Raw genomic sequence first — 15,461 nt, 5'->3', positions numbered from 1 at the left:
TCATGAGAGCAAAACATAAAGACAGTGAAAAGCAGCACAGAGGCAGGGGTACAAACAGAATTCTGATTTTTCTTTTCTCCACTTTTTGAGATGATTCCAACGTCCCCAACCCACCTCTAGCAGCAGAGAAGTCCCCTGAGCTTCCCTGATCATCATGAACCTTCAAAGGATGCTGAGTTGGGGTCCTCTTTCTTCCATCAAAAGACCCATCCCTGAGGGTAAAAAGCCCAAGATGGGAGACAGGGGGGTTTTTCTCTCCACTGAAACTTCTTCTCTTTTACGGCATATTTTGGGCAACCTTCACGCATATTCACATGCTGGTAGTATTTAAACTCTGCGTTGGAGTGCAAATTCCAGGATTTATGCCCTCACTGGGACCAGTGGAGGGGGGAACTGGAGGAAATGTGTGGCCCAAACACCTCAGCCTCTTTTGCTCCTGGGGTGACAGGGTCTCTGCTGGAATTACAGAAACTGGCCCAAGACCCAGAACCTGAATAGAATGCTTTAGAGTGAAGAGTCTGGTACGCCCTCTTCTCCTCACCCCTACACCTAACGGCTAACTTATCAAACAACACTTTTTGCTACCACCCGACCCAGACAACATTGTGGCAGCCAATAAACCAAAGCCCATTCTTCCTTTTCCCCAAGAATTAAATCTGGGAGTCCAGCTGCTTCCTTGACAAGGGAGAAGTATAGCAAGGCCTAAAGTGCCCTGACTCACAAGAGACCTGACCCCTGCTGAAATGTGCCTGATGCTGTAAGCCAGCTAAGAACCTGCACTGGGTCTCCTTGGCTCCATCTCGAACCCGGGTAAGTGGGATTCAGGAAGCTGGCTCTGTGCCCTCCCCTATGAATCTAGTACCCCCTAGTGTTACAGGTTTTTAACTAGTTAAACTTGACACTGCACTCAAAGGGCTCTTCTGCTTAAATCATAAATGTGCATGCTACTTTTTTGCCAGTAATTAAGACTACTCATACACGTTTAACATTTTCACAAGCATCGAGTCTTAACTAAATACCTCCATCAACAGGAAGTTCTAGAGTTATACTATATGAGCCCTAAGGATTTGGAGGACTTTGTACCCCCATCTTAATCCAAAAAGCTAGGTGCCTGATTAATGGGGTCTTGATCATGGCCAGGCAGTATATTTAGGTCAGGCCTGTTTGTGCAGCTTTATATGTTCAGTGCTTAGCGTAAGTCCAAACACACAGTCAGACCTCAATAAATATTTGTTGAATTTGAATAAATCCTATAAATATCTCACTTGGAGACATCAGCTGTGACATCTTCTCTTACTGCTTCTTCTCCCAGAAGCTCCTCGAATAACCCAGGTCTGACAGCAGGAGGGGGGGCACAGGGGGCTGCGCCAATCCCAGAGGGACTGACACAAATTCCCAAAGGGGGCTGAATTTAGACCAGGCCTCAAAAGCCTGAAGTGACCTCCCCTCCCCATGTTGATGATGGGGTTCCTAAGGTGCAAGTGGGAGAGTGAGCAGGGGAAGCGGGTTTCAGGCCTTAGAACCCACTGAATTAACTCCTAAGAGAACTCTTCCTTTGCAGAGAGAATGCACGAAAAAAGAAGGGAGAAAAGCAGCGGAGCCTCCCACAGCTGTCACCCTGAGACAGCTGCTCTCACCTCAGTCCATCTGGGGAAGGGGCTACAAAGCAGACAATCTTTATTCACAATTGGGGTGGCAGACGGGAGAGACCCCCAGGTCAGTCCAAAAGCAAAGATATGGGCAGGGCGGGGGGGAGATGGCGCAGGGCAGGGACTCAGCACTCGTCCTCGCCCAGCAGGGCGTAAGGGTTTCGGGCGGCCAGGCTGGACCCTGGAGCTGAGGTTGGGGTGTCCTCATCCCCTTCCCCCTCCTCATCCGCATCCCGGTCCTCCTCTCCCTCCTCCTCACAGGAGCTGCTCAGCTCTTCCTCCTCCTCCTCCTCGTCACCTGCTGGCCCCACCCTGCCCTGCAAAACCACCAGCTCCATGGTCTCTGGGTGGGACTCCCAGGTGCCTGGGGAACCAAAACAAGAAAAAGAATGGAGAGTTTTGAGCAAGAAACTAATGCCAGGCAAAGATGGGGAAGAGGCAAAGACTAAGAATAACAATAACTTTTATAGCTGCTGGCATTCATTTGTTCACGCATTCATTCAACCTCTCGTGTACTGGGCACAGAACAGAAGCTCTGCGCACATTAACTCCAATCGTGACCACCACCTTGCCAGGAGGCAACTAACCACCCTGGTTCTGTAGAGCAGGAAATCATCTCAGAGCTGCTTAGTAACACAGAGCTGGCCTATGGGTACAGAATCTGAATCCTCACACCTACAAAGCCCACACCTTTTTGCCTCCATCACAGCAGGAGCTAGGGAAGAACACTGGCTGACTGACCTTTCTGCTCGCTGTAGCCTGGGGGCTGAAAACACAGGCAGAGGCGGCCATCCAGTGCCAGCCGCAGGAGGCTATTGGCCGCTCTGTACACATCATTTCGGGCCGCCTTGGCTGTCTTGTAACCACGTTTCTCTGCCCAGGCTGGAAGGAGAAAAGAATGGGGAGGGAAGACCATCAAGCAGGCCCAGTCACCATCATCCCACTCCCCTAACACAGTCCTTCCAGTTTCCCCCAGAATATTCCAGGCCCAAGATCTTGCTGGCCCTGAGACAGAAGCCTAGGAGTGACTGGCCAGCTGCCCCATCGATGGCAGGACCTCTGAGGAAGGAGAGGAAGGGAGATAGGGCAAGGGGAGGAAAGCCAGGCGTGTGGAGCCCACCTTCACAGATGTCCCAGGCACACCACGGGTGTTCTGCGGACGAGTCCTCGGCCTCTGGGTGGCGCAGGTGAAGCAGGGCCTGCACAGGGATCCGGGAGGCCAGGTAGCCCACGGCGGTGTATGGCTCCTGGATTTGGGCGATGGGGTAGACCCCTGCCAGGACCTGAGGGGAAACAAGAGCACTCAGCACCTTCCTCCATCTCCTGCCTTCTCCCCGCCTCTGGCCCCTCTGCCCTTATACCTGCAACTCCCTGGGCAGAAGCGAGGGGAATATGAGGCCTGGACAGTCACAGAGCTTCACGGAGGGGGTGAGAAAGTAGGTCTGAAAGTATCGGGTGTGGCCCGGGGTTCTGGAGACACTCACGACCTTCCGCCCCACCAGCCCGTTGATCAGCGAGGACTTGCCCACATTGGGGAAACCTGAGGAACACAAGGAAAATTAACACCTGACAGATCCTTACTCTGTGACAGGCAGGACGCCGTGCTATAGCTATAGATGAATGGAGAACTAAGGTGCAGAAAGAAAGAAAGGAAGCGGTATAACGTCGCAAGTTACAAATCAGGCTCTGGGCTGCCAGGGCTGAATCCTGGCCTCCCCATTTACCTAAGCTTTGTGACCTCATGGCAATTTACTTAATTTTCTGAGTCTCTGTTTCCGCATTTTACAGAGCAGATACCTCCAATCTCAGAGTGGTCAGGATGAAATGAGAAACAAATACAATCGCGTGGCACTGTGTCTGCAGTAGTCTAAGTGAGACATGCATCTCATGATTATCAAACTTCTCCAAGGAGAAGACTGAGAGCCCAGGGGCTCACTGCCACTCTCTTCATGACCACCACCTTCCACCACACATCTCCTCTACAGCACTCTGGCCTCCCAGTGCCAGAATGTCCCTCCCAAAGGTTTCTTCCATCCCACCTCTGTGGTCTTACCCTGGACCTGTCACTTCACGCCTCCCAAATCTCACCTGCAAGCACCCCTCTCTGCCCTGACATCTCGTCTTTCCAGCTCACTTATTCTGGTCCCTCCATTCCAGTAAACCTCTGACACTGACTAGCTTGGGAACAGTATTCAATACCCGACTCATGTCCTCACTTCCCTTCTTATGCAACTTAAGATTCCGTGGCCCAGCTCTACAGCCAGTCCCCCTCATAGACCTTTCACACCCTGGTCCCGCCTCTCCCCTTCTTCCTAGTCACCTGGCAAAACTCCAACCCTGTAAAATGCAACTCTGGCCATTCAGCAGCTGACTGAGGCTGGGCAAAGATGCACCATGGTGCTGACTGCACTCTGTTTATGCACTCTGTTTACAACACACTCAAGTACAGTTGGCCCTTGGTATCCACAGAGGATAGGTTCCAGGAGCCCCTGTAGATACCAAACTCCCTGGAGGTGCAAGTCCCTTATATAAAATGGCGTAGGGCTTCCCAGGTGGCGGAGTGGTTAAGAATCCACCTGCCAATGCAGGGGACACAGGTTCGAGCCCTGGTCCAGGAAGATCCCACATGACGCAGAGCAACTAAGCCCGTGCACCACAACTACCGAGCCTGCACTCTAGAGCCTGCAAGCCACAACTACTGAGCCTGTGCGCCAAAACTACTGAAGCTTGCGCACCTAGAACCCGTGCCCCGCAACGAGAAGCCACCACAACGAGAAGCCCGCGCACCGCAACGAAGAGTAGCCCCCGCTCACCATGACTAGAGAAAGCCCACGTGCAGCAACGAAGACCCAACTTCAGTAGTTGTGGCACGTGGGCTCAGTAGTTGTGGCTTGTGGGCTCTAAAGCGCAGGCTCAGTAGTTGTGGCACACTGGCTTAGCTGCTCCGCGGCATGTGGGATCTTCCCAGACCAGGGCTTGAACCTGTGTCCCCTGCATTGGCTGCCTGCCAATGGATTCTCAACCACTGTGCCACCAGTGGTGGCAGGAAGTCCTCATCCATTCTTTTAATTGAGCATCATTGTCCTCATTTTTCAAATCAAAGTCACTAAGACTGACAGTGGGTAAATAACTTGCTTGAGATCAATACGCTGAGAAGCAGAATTTAACTCAGGTGTGCCATGATCCTTCCATGACAGCAGACAGCCTCCGCTGCCCTCAGAGACCCTGGAGCCTAATGGGACCTCACCACCTTCCCTCTTTTCCAAATATTGAAACCCTGTGCCTCCTAGGAGGCCGCCATGCGTGGGCCGCTGCTTCCTTACCCACACAGCCGATGGTCACCACCCCGTCCTTGTAGCGCTCCCGTGTGGGGCCTGTCGGCTCCATCGCTGAGTCAGTCTGCTGCTCCACCAGGACGGCCGGCCCGTCCTCCTCTTCCTCCTCCTCCCCGGAGCCATTACCCCAGGTGGCTCCGGCCACATCCCGGGCAATCTTCTCCCTCCAGCTGCTCAGGTCCACTGCGCAGGGAAGGAAACAAGAAGAAGGTTCTCCCCAGGGCCACTGTATACGATGGCGCAGACCATGCACTGCACAGCTGATGTAAGTGGCGCCCTCTGGATTGGGTAGGGCCAAGCTGCGCAACAGCGACTCTCCCCAGCCTTCACTTGACTCCACCCTGGAATCGGGTGCATTTCTGAGTTTCTGAAAAGCACTGGAAACACTGAAGGCAGCAAACCACTGGGGCTCCTGCCTCCCTGCTGCCTCTCTTGTCCCATCAAGTCAGGCGGCTCCCTCTCCCACCCCACCCCATGGTCTCTCACCTGAGTCCATAACAGAGGGACTGACTTTGGGAAAGGTGAGCAAAATGACTTGGGGTTTTGGGTCTCCCCCACGGCCTCCCACAGCTCCCCTCTAAGGGGCACATACCTTTGCCTGCAGTGATAGCTTCACAGGCTCTCAGCAGCTGCTCTGGCCCCAGAGCCCGAGTCCATCCTCTCCCCCGCCTCCGACTCTTCTTCAAGACTGAGATCAGAGGGCACAAAAGCGTGAGCACACCCCATGGGGCTTATGTACCCCCTCTCTCCCACCACCCTCAGGCCCTAGATCAGGTCCCCCTTTGTCCCTTGCCACCCCACCTCTCCCAGGCTGCCCTCCTCATTGCCCACTCACCACTGCTAGGGTCCTGTGGGGTGCGGGGATCCCGAGGAAAAGAGGTGAAAAGAACAATGTGGAGCTGGGGATAGTGTTGATGGAAATAATGCTTCCAGGCAACCACGAGAGCCGGCGGGGCCAGATCCACCTTGTTCAGGACCAGCACCAGGGCCAGCCCTAGCTCTCCAGTCACGTACTCATAAAGTGCTGGTGGGAAATTCACAACCTGGAACGGGGATGGTAAGAGGAGGGAGTGATGCGAGGTCAACCCAGAGTTCTCTGCCTCCAGCTCCCCACACAGCAGGCACAGCTTGGAGACAAGACCCTGGTGGAAGCAGATTCTGGGGCAACAAGAATAAATCAGCCAAACTGAACTAGGAAGACAAAGCAGGCGTAAGTAACACCTATGTGTTTGTCTCTGGGGGGCTTCCTGTAAGGCCTGATTAGGAATGGAAATGAGCTAAAAAGAAGACAAGGAAACAGAGACCCCCAACACACTGGGCTAAAGGCTGGGATCACTCACAGGGCTGGGGGTTGGGATAGAAATTAGTATCTATTTTCACATGTACACAACTGTCTACATGTGTACACAAACGTGTGTGTGCACGCACACGTGTGCATGTTTGTGTTGAGCACGTGTAGCTGCATAAGTGAGCTTGTGAATGCACATGTATGTCTGTGAGTATGTAGGAGTGCGTGTGTACGTTAAGGACCTCCAACCTAAAGGTCCGCACAGACTCCAGACCTCCCTTTCTCCCACTGGAGGATAACAGTGAAGTGGCACAGCCAGGTCACACAAGGGCTGCCTAGCAGCACAGTCTACAGCCTTAACCACTACCCTAGCATCCCAGGTGAGGACGAGTTCTGTAGTGACCGATGTGACAGGGAAGCCCCCTTCACAGACTCCCCTGGAGCTCCACACTGGGACTTTCTATTTAGCCCTAGTGGGCTAAGAAACAGGATGTGTATGCAGTTTTCCATCAAAGAAGTAAAGAAGAGGAGAGGCAGTTGGCCAGGGGAGGAGTGACAGGCTCTGACGCTGATGAATAAAGACTGAGTGCCTGACTGCAGACATCAGGATGGGGTAGAGGAGGCTGGAAAGGAAGAGGTTACCTCTCTGACTCCCAACTCCTGCCTCTGCCCTTTACCCGGCAAGAATCTTCCCCCCTCCTGCCCCTTACCCACCCCCATCCCCAGGACTCACTGGATGTCGGATATCAGTAATTAGCAGAACAATGTCAGACATCTCTAATACTCGCCACAGCTGCCTCCACGTCTGAAAAGACAAGGTCAGTGGAAGAGAACCTGAGCCCAGAGTCGCTCTCCTGCATGACCCCAGACCAGTTTGACCACGGGTGACTATGCCCCACTCCTGTCCCCACTCTAGTCTCACCTCCAGATTGTGCTCAAAGTAGCTGAGTTTCTCAGAGGTGTAAGCCCCATGAATCTTCCCAAGATACTCCTGGAAGCTCCGTTCCTCCTGGCTCATCAGTTGCTCCTTGGACATCTCATAGTTCCAAGGAGGACGTCGGGGAAAGTCCAGGACTGAGAAATCAAGAAAAAATCCAAATAAGTCTGAGGATAGTTTCAGAACTCAAGGGTGCATCCATCCCAGACCCCTTCTTCCTCCCGGTCAGCTCTTACTCTTCCAAACTCCTTTCCCCAGCCCACTGCCTGTCCCAAGCATCCAGGCGTTGAGCTCTCACTCACCGGAGCCGGGCTGATAGACCTCCCAGATGTCCAGCACCAGCAGCTCAGCACTGACGGGCTGTAGCACTTGCTCCCGGGCTGCTCTCTTTCTCCTCTCCACCTCCTCCCGGCTGTCCCGTTCAAAATGCAGCCGGTATCTACAGGACAGGGACCACGCCACCCATCACAATCCTTGGCCACGAATTCCCCTCTTGGGCAGGCAACTTCGCAAAGCTTTCACTCCAGAGTTCATGTCTCCCCTCTGAGTCGGCCCTCTCCCAAATCTCTTTCACGCAACAGCAGGCCTTCCCCTAAGTTTCGCCCTTCTGAAAGCCAAACTCTCTCCAGCCCCTCCAGAAGGGAAGATTGTGGACCGCTCCAGTGACCCAGCGGCCCGCGGAGAACCGTGACAACCCAGCCCCACCAGTTTCAAGCCTCCCCCAGCGGCAGCAGGCTTTCCCCCAACGCTCTGACTTCCGGGTAGGCGGGGAAGCCCGGGCCAGAGCCCGCTGTCCACTCTCACCGATTTGGGTCAAAGCCTCGTGGGCCCAGCCCCTGGGAAGGCTGCTGGTTGAGCCTGCGGATGTGATGGGTCACAGACTCCCCGTCCGAGGTGTCGGTCTGCTCCTCCCGCCGCTCCCGGCTCCCGCTGCGGCTGTTGGAACTGGATCGCAGCCCATCTTGAAGCCCTGCGGGGAGGAGCCGGTGACGCCAGGGCTGGCCAGCTCTCCCGGGCCAGAAGACCCCCACCCGGTCGGCCTGGCTCCTCCCCACACCACCCCAGTCTTTTGAGGCCGGGCCCTCCCACCTGCTCTGCTTAGGACCCTCCCGGATGTGCGTGGGGGGAGGCACTCCTCCTCCAGGGATCTACTGGGATGACGCCCCGTTGGAGCTGTTGGGATTCCCCTCCCCCAACTCTCCATCCTTCCCCACCCCTTCCAGATGTAGGGGGCTGGGGTGAGGGAATCCCCTCCGCGGTCGCCCACGCGCGTCGGCGAGGGGCCGCCAACCCCTCTCACGCCTCCCAGAGGTGAGGCGGGCACACCCCTCCTCCCAGATGTGCGGGAGTCCGAGCCCCGCCCCCTCCTCTAGCTCCCGCACTGACCTCGCTTCCGCTCCCGCTTGTCCTGCAACTGCTTCTTCTTCTGCTTCACGCTGAAAGGCTTCTTCCTCGGCATGGCCCGGACCAGTCACCTGGCCCGCCCTTCGCCGAGCTCCCGCCGCCTCAACTGACTCCCCCCGGGCCAGCCCCCGCCGCAAGGGCCCGGGACACTGGAGGGGGCGGGACTGGAAGGTGACGTCAGCGGGCGGGCCAGGCCGATGCGCCCAGGCGGCCCGGGTGGAAGGCAACCGGGGGAAATACAGTCACTTCCCACTGGGAGCGAGGCGAGAGGATGATGCGGGGTGGGCTACCCGCACGTGAGAGCCAGTGGAGCTGAGAGGGCGCAGCAGCGGCGAGGAAGGAGGCGCGCGTGGGAGGGTCGGGCTAACTTCGTCACGGACGCTACCAAATCGCGTTTGGAGGAGGGGGGACGCGTGTCATCACTACCTTGCGAGCCGGGGAGAAGCTACCACTCACCTGGAGGGGGCGGTGGAGCAGAGGGCGGGTCCTACCACCTGCGGGATAAAGGGGAGTGGACGCGCAGAAGCTACTTTACCAATCCTCCAGCTGGACCTTAGAGAAAAGCCGCGACTGCGCGTCCCGGGAAGGAAGCCAAGTTGATGGGCTACACTGGGGACAGGGTGAGAGGTCTTGAGGGGCGAATGGTGGTCTGGAGAGCCCTGGCATCGCCCTGCTGGGACCCAAATTCCTCGTGGGAACGATGGTAAGCAGCAGGTTTATAGATCCTAAGTGCAAGCGCGCGGCCGAGGAGGGAAACCCAGGTGGAACAAGGATTTTTGGAGGGAGGTCATAGGGCACGAAGTTGTGCCTGCAGCTGTTACCATAGAAACCGGGGACCGGATGTGGCGATCTTAGGGTGCGACAGCCGTCTTTTCTCAGGCCTTCTGGCCCGAGAGCCTGTCGACTCTATGGCACACTATGAGGAGCCGGCTGTAGGGTTTTTTCAGCGAGGGGAGGAGCGAGCAACTTTTTCCACAGCGTTTATAGAAACGCAGCAAAGGAAAGGTTTGAGATTGCTGCCATGCCTGGCCGAGACTGAGGGAGGCGGCTGATGTGAGAACAGCCGCACAAAGTTTCCCCGCACCCTTCCGGAAGTGAAATGGCGGGAGCCTCACCCTCACTGTCCACTGCCCCCCCGGAAGCGGAAACAGAATCTCAGCGTGCCCCTTCCTCACTGCCCTCCAAATCCAGTTGCAGCCATTGCCGCAACCACGATGCCGAAACGAAAGAAGCAGAATCAGCAGCAGCAGCAGCCACAGCAGCAGCCCCCACTGCCAGAGCGGGAAGAGACTGGAGATGAGGAGGATGGGAGTCCCATCGGTGAGGAACCCGGGAGTTGTGTGCACATGGCTGTCAGCCGGCCGAGGCGAGGGGTTGGGGGCTGAAAAGGTGCGGGGGAGGGGGCTCCAACGGAAGGAGGAAGGGCGCACACGCTGGGGCTGGGGGAGGCCTGGCTGGGATGGAACACTAAATGAGTTCTCTTACTTGAACCCTCAACTTCAAACCAGCCACTAAACCTTTCTAAAGAAGGCAGGGGAGAAGATAGAGAGCTCGTGTGCGCAACCGCAAACCGACAGGGGAGAGTGGCCCTAGAGAGGTTGTAGGTTGCCATGACTGGGATGACAGTTTGTGACCAGACGTTCACGGGGAATGTGGAAGTGCAGCCTTCTGTAAACTACTCGGAGGTGGGGTGGGGGGGAGAGCTATCTGATTGGCCAGCAGCGAAAGAGAGGAATTGGATTACCTCTGGAATCCCTTGGGATCTTTTGGATAGCAACAATGTAAGAGAAAGAGAAAGTTTGTAGGTATCTTTCCCTCATTATCCCCCTTGACTTGGCTGAGTCCCCACTTTGCAAATCCTGAAAACGCTTTGGAAATAGATGGGGTGAGAACTCATAACACTGCTGAGAACATACCTGGCTTTGCTGGTTAGATTAAGAAATGAGTAATAGAAGACAAACATAGAAGAACAGGATCATCAGTTTTTTAGTCCATTCTGATGACCATATTTTCATGTCTGCCCTTAGGACCACCCAGCCTTCTGGGCCCTCCCCCCATGGCCAATGGAAAGCCTGGTGACCCCAAGTCAGGTGAGGAGGAAGGGGCCCTCATCCTTTGATTAGGTCCTGAGAAGGGAGCAAGGGAGGGACTAAAACCCAGAAAGGACATAAATTAAAAGATCAGGAATTTTGTACTTAAATGAATGGAGAGATGTTGTGTATTGACAGCCTGGAAAAACTCAATGTTGTAAAAATGTCATTTCTTCCCAAACTGACCTATAGATTCAGTGTATTCCCAATTATAATCCCTACAGTGTTTTTGTAGAAATAAACATTCTACGTTATTGTATGGAAATGCAGAGGATCAGGGTGAGAGATTGCAAAGATAATCTTGAAGTGGAAGGGCTTACTCTGAATATCAAGACTTATTGTAAACCCGTAGTCGTTGTAACAGTGTGGTATTGGCCCAACAATAGACATATAGATCAACAGAATGGCATAAAGAGTCCAGTAACAGGCCCACACATATGTGGCCATTTCATTGATGATGAAGATGGAACTGAAATAGTGGTCTTTTCAGTAAATGATGCTGAATTAATTGGATATTCATGGGTAAAGAAATAATTCTAGAAAACAAATGTATTTCATGGGCTTAAAGTAGATGAGAGCTTTTAAACAGACAAGAAACACACACACGAACCATAAAGGAAAGATAAACTGAACTATGTTAGAAAATATGAACTTCTGTTAATCAAATCACACCATTAAGAAGTTAATAGGAAGCCACAGAGTGGAAAATACTTGCAACAAATATAACCAATAAAGAGCTCATATCTTGAATATATAAAAACTCTCTGACAACCTGTTAGAAAAATGGGCAAAAGACCAGAATAGCCACCTGATAAAAACCGATCTCTAAATAGCCAAAAACATGAATAAGAACTCACCATCATTAGTCATCAAATAAATGCAAGATAAAAACACATAAGTTTGAAACTGAGCCCCTTGTGTACTGTTGGTGGGATTGTAAAGTGGTGCAACCACTATGGAAAACATTATGGAGATTCCTCAAAAAATTAAAAATAGAACTACTGTATGATCCAGCAATTCCACTTCTGGGTATTTACCCAAAAGGATGGAAAGCAGGATCTTGAAGAGGGACTTGCACACCCACGTTCATAGCAGCACTATCCACAGTAGACAAGAGATGGAAGCCACCCAAATGTCTGTTGATGGATGAATGGATAAACAAAATGTGGTATAATCATATAATGGAATATGATCCAGCCCCCTAAAGGAAGAAAATCCTGTAACATGCTACAGCACGGATGAACCTTGAGGCCATGCTAAATGAAATGAGCCAGTCACAAAAAAACTGCTCTATGTTTCCACTGATCTGAGGTATCTAAAGTAGCTAAATTCATAGAAACGGAAAGTAGAATGGTTGTTGCCAGGGGCTGGGTGGAGGAGGGGAAAAGAGAGTTGTTTAGTAGCTATAAACTTTCAGTTTTGCAAGATGAAAAAGTTCTGGAGATCTGTTTCCAACAAGATGAATTTACTTAACACTACAGAGATGTACACTTAGAAGTAGTTAAGATGCCAAGATTTATGTTACATGTTTTAACCACAATTTCAAAACAAAACACCGCTTTTCACACTCACCAGAATGGCAAAAATGAAAAAGATCAACATTACCAAGTGTTGTCAAGGAACAACAGGTTGTCCATGGAACAGCTGCTGGTGGGAGTGTGAGTTGGTACAACCACTTTGGAAAAAAAAAGTTTGACTTCCTTAAACTTGAGCATACATATACTTGAGGACCCAGTAATATGTCTACTACGTATACACTCAACAGAAATGAATTCATTTGTGTACCGAAGACATGTATAAAAATGTTCATAGCAGCATTTTTCGTTATAGCCCCACACTGGAATCCACCACAGTAGAATGGCTAAATAAGTTGTATGTGCATACAATGGGATACTACACTGCAATGAAAATGAAGGAACTCCTGCTACAGGCAACCTGGATGAATCTCATAAACATGATGTTGAGCAAAAGGATCCAGACACAAAAGAATGCAGACTGTATGATTTCATTTATGCAAAGTTCAAAAACAGGCAAAAACTAACCTATGATGCCAGAAGTCAGGATAGTTGTTACTTTGGGGGAGTAGGGTGGGATAGTGGGGGAGGAGGGGCACAAGGGGGTGGGGCTTCTGAAGTGCTAATAAGGCTGTATCCCTTCTCTAGCCTGTGTTAGTGGAAGCACAGGTGTGTTTACTTTGGTGATGATTGAGTTGTGCACTTAAAATTGTGTATTTTTTGGTATGTATATTGTACTTCAATAAAAAGTTTTTAAAAAATCAGGGCTTCATTATCTGGATTAAGCTGGCCATTGATCACCTTTCCATGTTTCTCTCTCTCTTGCTCTCTCTCTCCCTCTCTCCCTCTCTCCCTCTCCCTCTCTCCCTCTCTCTCTCTCTCTTCAGCTCTTCACAGAGGTCCTCCGGGATCAAGGGGACCAATGATCCCACCACTGCTGAGTCTCCCACCTCCTCCCCGGGGCAGAGGCCCAATTCGGGGAGGCCTAGGCCCCAGGTCTGGCCCATATGGTCGTGGTTGGTGGGGGGTCAATGCTGAGCCTCCTTTTCCTGGACCAGGCCATGGGGGTCCCTCCAGGGGAGGCTTTCACAAAGAGCAGAGAAATCCTCGAAGGCTCAAAAGCTGGTCTCTTATCAAGAATACCTGCCCACCCAAGGATGGACCCCAGGTTATGGAAGGTGAGGTCCATTTTTTTATGCCTGCACACATTGAACACCCATCACTCCCAAAGTGACCTCATGTCCAGAATGCCCATGGCTCTTCTTCTTTGGGCTGTCCTTTGTCCTTTTGAAGTAAGAGTAGCCCTGAATGTTTTTTCTCCCAGGAGAAAGACTACCATTCCATCATATCTGGAAATGGTAGTGAGTAGGAAATCTGACTGTCTTCTCTATCTCTGCTTTTTGTTACATTTGTTTTCTTTCTTACTCGCATTTTAAACTGCCCGGTTTTCGCTTGTTCACAGACAAATCTGACCGCCCCGTCTGCCGACACTTTGCCAAAAAGGGCCACTGTCGATATGAGGACCTCTGTGCCTTCTACCACCCTGGCGTAAATGGACCTCCTCTGTGAGACTGTGCCTTCCCATCCAGACTGGAAGGAGCCCCCTGACTTGGCGGCCATATACTTCCCTGTGGCCCTGTGATGGCTACCGTGAGGCCGTTCACCTGCCGCCCTCAGTCAGTGATGCCCAGCTCCATCGCCACCTCCCCAACTCGGGGTCCAGAGCTGTGTTCCGTGACTGGTGCACAGTGTGCACTCTTCCTTCTGATGCAGCCTCCAGAGACTCGTCTCCGGGACCCCGTCTTTGCTCCATTCAACTGCCTCCTGGATCCTCTTCCCCCTCGCCAGCTGACTGCGGAACAGGAAACCTCTTTGGTGCTGTTTCTTGTGCATCTGTCCACCCAGCCCCTGGTAGCGCCCTGGATTCCTGAGAGCCCTGGAGCAGTTTCCTACCATTCCCTTCTCGCTGCTTGTTTTAAGTCCTTTTTATGTGACACCCCCTTCCCCCAGTGTTGTCAGCTGCTCTGTGACACTCACCAGCTTGTCTGACCTGGGGTCAAGTTGGGATGACTGGTGCAGAGTCACTCCTGAGAGGCCACGTTCCCTGCTTTTGGATTTTGTAGTTTCTGCATCAGTAGCATGATCTCCACCACTATGGTCTGTGATCACTGTGCTTTGTGAGACTGTGCGTCCCCTCATAGCCTTTCTCAGTGTCCATGGCATTTTTGTGACTTCCCAACGCTAGAGTGAGTTTTTCCTGCCAAAATGCGTGGGGCCGTTGGAGGCCTCTAGACTTTCCCCACCTCCTGACGTGGGAGAACTGTGAAACTTCCACAAGGCTGCCTGCCTGGTCCTCCCCATTCTCCCGGTATTGGTTTCTCTGGGTTTGACACAGGCCCGAGAGATGTCCTCTACCCTATCTCCTCTCCAGCCCGTTTTAGTTAGACTATGTCATTGTGAGGCCACCAGCCGTTCCGTTTGAATTCTGTGAATCTCCACCTGGTCTACCTGTGGGTGGAACTTGGACAGTACTGTCGCCCTCTTCCAACCTTCTTCCCCTGCATCCCTGGCACTGGTTGTTTTCTGTGAAAACTGCAGTGAACAGGTTCAGTTTTGAACTGGCCCTGGGGAAATGGGTCAGGAGTTGTGTGGGCAAGAGGGAGGGATGAGAGCCGTTGGAGAACTGAGAATGAATTTTTTTTTTCTTTCTAACATGTTTTTATATTAGTAATAAATGCAGCGGAAACAAGCACTTTCTTTAATCCCTGTGTTCCAGTCATCTCCGGAGGTGCAGGTGAGGCTGTTCTTCTTGGAGTCAGTTTATTCTTCATTTAGTCATACGCAGTGTTGCTAGAAGTTTCTTCCAGTCTGAGGAAACCAGTGGCGTCCCATTAACCTATGGGAATCAACCCGACCAAGTTGCATTTTGTTCAAGGGTAAAGTTTTGTTGAGAGAAAGGAAAGGCCGGGTATCCATGGAGTAATTTTTAAACATTTTACCTGCATTTATGGTTTGAGGTTTATGGAGTGGTAATGACAAAGCAATCTTTCAACAAATATCTCTAGCGTGCGTGTGGGCCAGGCAATGTACTAGATGCTAGAGAAAATGGAGAGCCGAAATCAATGAATTTAAAATCTACAAGAGGAGACACGTTAGTGAAAAAGTCACCAGTATGCATGAAGTACCTGTCAGAAGTGCTATGAAGAAGCGAGACGGGGACTTCCCTGGCGGCACAGTGGTTAAG

The 15,461-nt window shown here is 52.2% G+C and overlaps 2 protein-coding genes across 5 annotated transcripts; one reads left to right on the top strand and one right to left on the bottom strand.

Annotated features, from left to right (window-relative positions):
* Positions 1–1,660: 1,660 nt before the first annotated feature.
* GNL1 (G protein nucleolar 1 (putative)) lies at positions 1,661–8,897 on the bottom strand. Its single transcript, XM_082637860.1, has 12 exons — positions 8,596–8,897; positions 8,014–8,179; positions 7,512–7,648; positions 7,195–7,346; positions 7,006–7,077; positions 5,820–6,027; positions 5,577–5,672; positions 4,973–5,167; positions 3,011–3,189; positions 2,770–2,932; positions 2,391–2,531; positions 1,661–2,013 (listed from the first exon to the last, which is right to left on the bottom strand). Exons 1-12 carry the CDS (start codon positions 8,666–8,668, stop codon positions 1,775–1,777), a joined length of 1,821 nt encoding a protein of 606 aa, XP_082493986.1. The 5' UTR covers positions 8,669–8,897; the 3' UTR covers positions 1,661–1,774.
* A 150-nt stretch (positions 8,898–9,047) lies between these two features.
* PRR3 (proline rich 3) lies at positions 9,048–14,979 on the top strand. 4 transcript variants are annotated; one of them, XM_082637863.1, is made up of 5 exons: positions 9,057–9,316; positions 9,805–9,933; positions 10,641–10,703; positions 13,105–13,395; positions 13,680–14,979. In XM_082637863.1, the coding sequence occupies exons 2-5, from the start codon at positions 9,828–9,830 to the stop codon at positions 13,784–13,786; spliced, it is 567 nt and encodes a 188-aa protein (XP_082493989.1). In that variant the 5' UTR covers positions 9,057–9,316; positions 9,805–9,827; the 3' UTR covers positions 13,787–14,979. The 4 variants fall into 4 exon arrangements, with proteins under 4 accessions (XP_082493988.1, XP_082493989.1, XP_082493987.1 ...); XM_082637861.1 differs by having other exon boundaries at positions 9,677–9,933; XM_082637862.1 differs by lacking the exon at positions 10,641–10,703 and having other exon boundaries at positions 9,048–9,316; positions 9,677–9,933.
* Positions 14,980–15,461: the final 482 nt, after the last annotated feature.

Source organism: Mesoplodon mirus, assembly GCF_964341445.2.
Source record: "Mesoplodon mirus genome assembly, chromosome: 12".
NCBI lineage: Eukaryota > Metazoa > Chordata > Mammalia > Artiodactyla > Ziphiidae > Mesoplodon > Mesoplodon mirus.
Note: the sequence above shows the minus strand (reverse complement) of the source record. Positions and strands in the feature narration are given on the sequence as shown.

Excerpts from the sequence above, each read along its gene's own strand:
- GNL1 (XM_082637860.1), bottom strand. The coding sequence starts at position 8,668 with ATGCCGAGGAAGAAGCCTTTCAGCGTGAAGCAGAAGAAGAAGCAGTTG. Across the intron at positions 5,673-5,819 it reads CCCACAGGACCCTAGCAGTG|TCTTGAAGAAGAGTCGGAGG; the intron begins GTGAGTGGGCAA and ends CTCTGATCTCAG. Across the intron at positions 5,168-5,576 it reads AGCTATCACTGCAGGCAAAG|TGGACCTGAGCAGCTGGAGG; the intron begins GTATGTGCCCCT and ends TTCCCTGCGCAG.
- PRR3 (XM_082637861.1), top strand. The coding sequence starts at position 9,213 with ATGGGCTACACTGGGGACAGGGTGAGAGGTCTTGAGGGGCGAATGGTG. Across the intron at positions 9,934-10,640 it reads GGAGGATGGGAGTCCCATCG|GACCACCCAGCCTTCTGGGC; the intron begins GTGAGGAACCCG and ends GTCTGCCCTTAG. Across the intron at positions 13,396-13,679 it reads TGGACCCCAGGTTATGGAAG|ACAAATCTGACCGCCCCGTC; the intron begins GTGAGGTCCATT and ends GCTTGTTCACAG.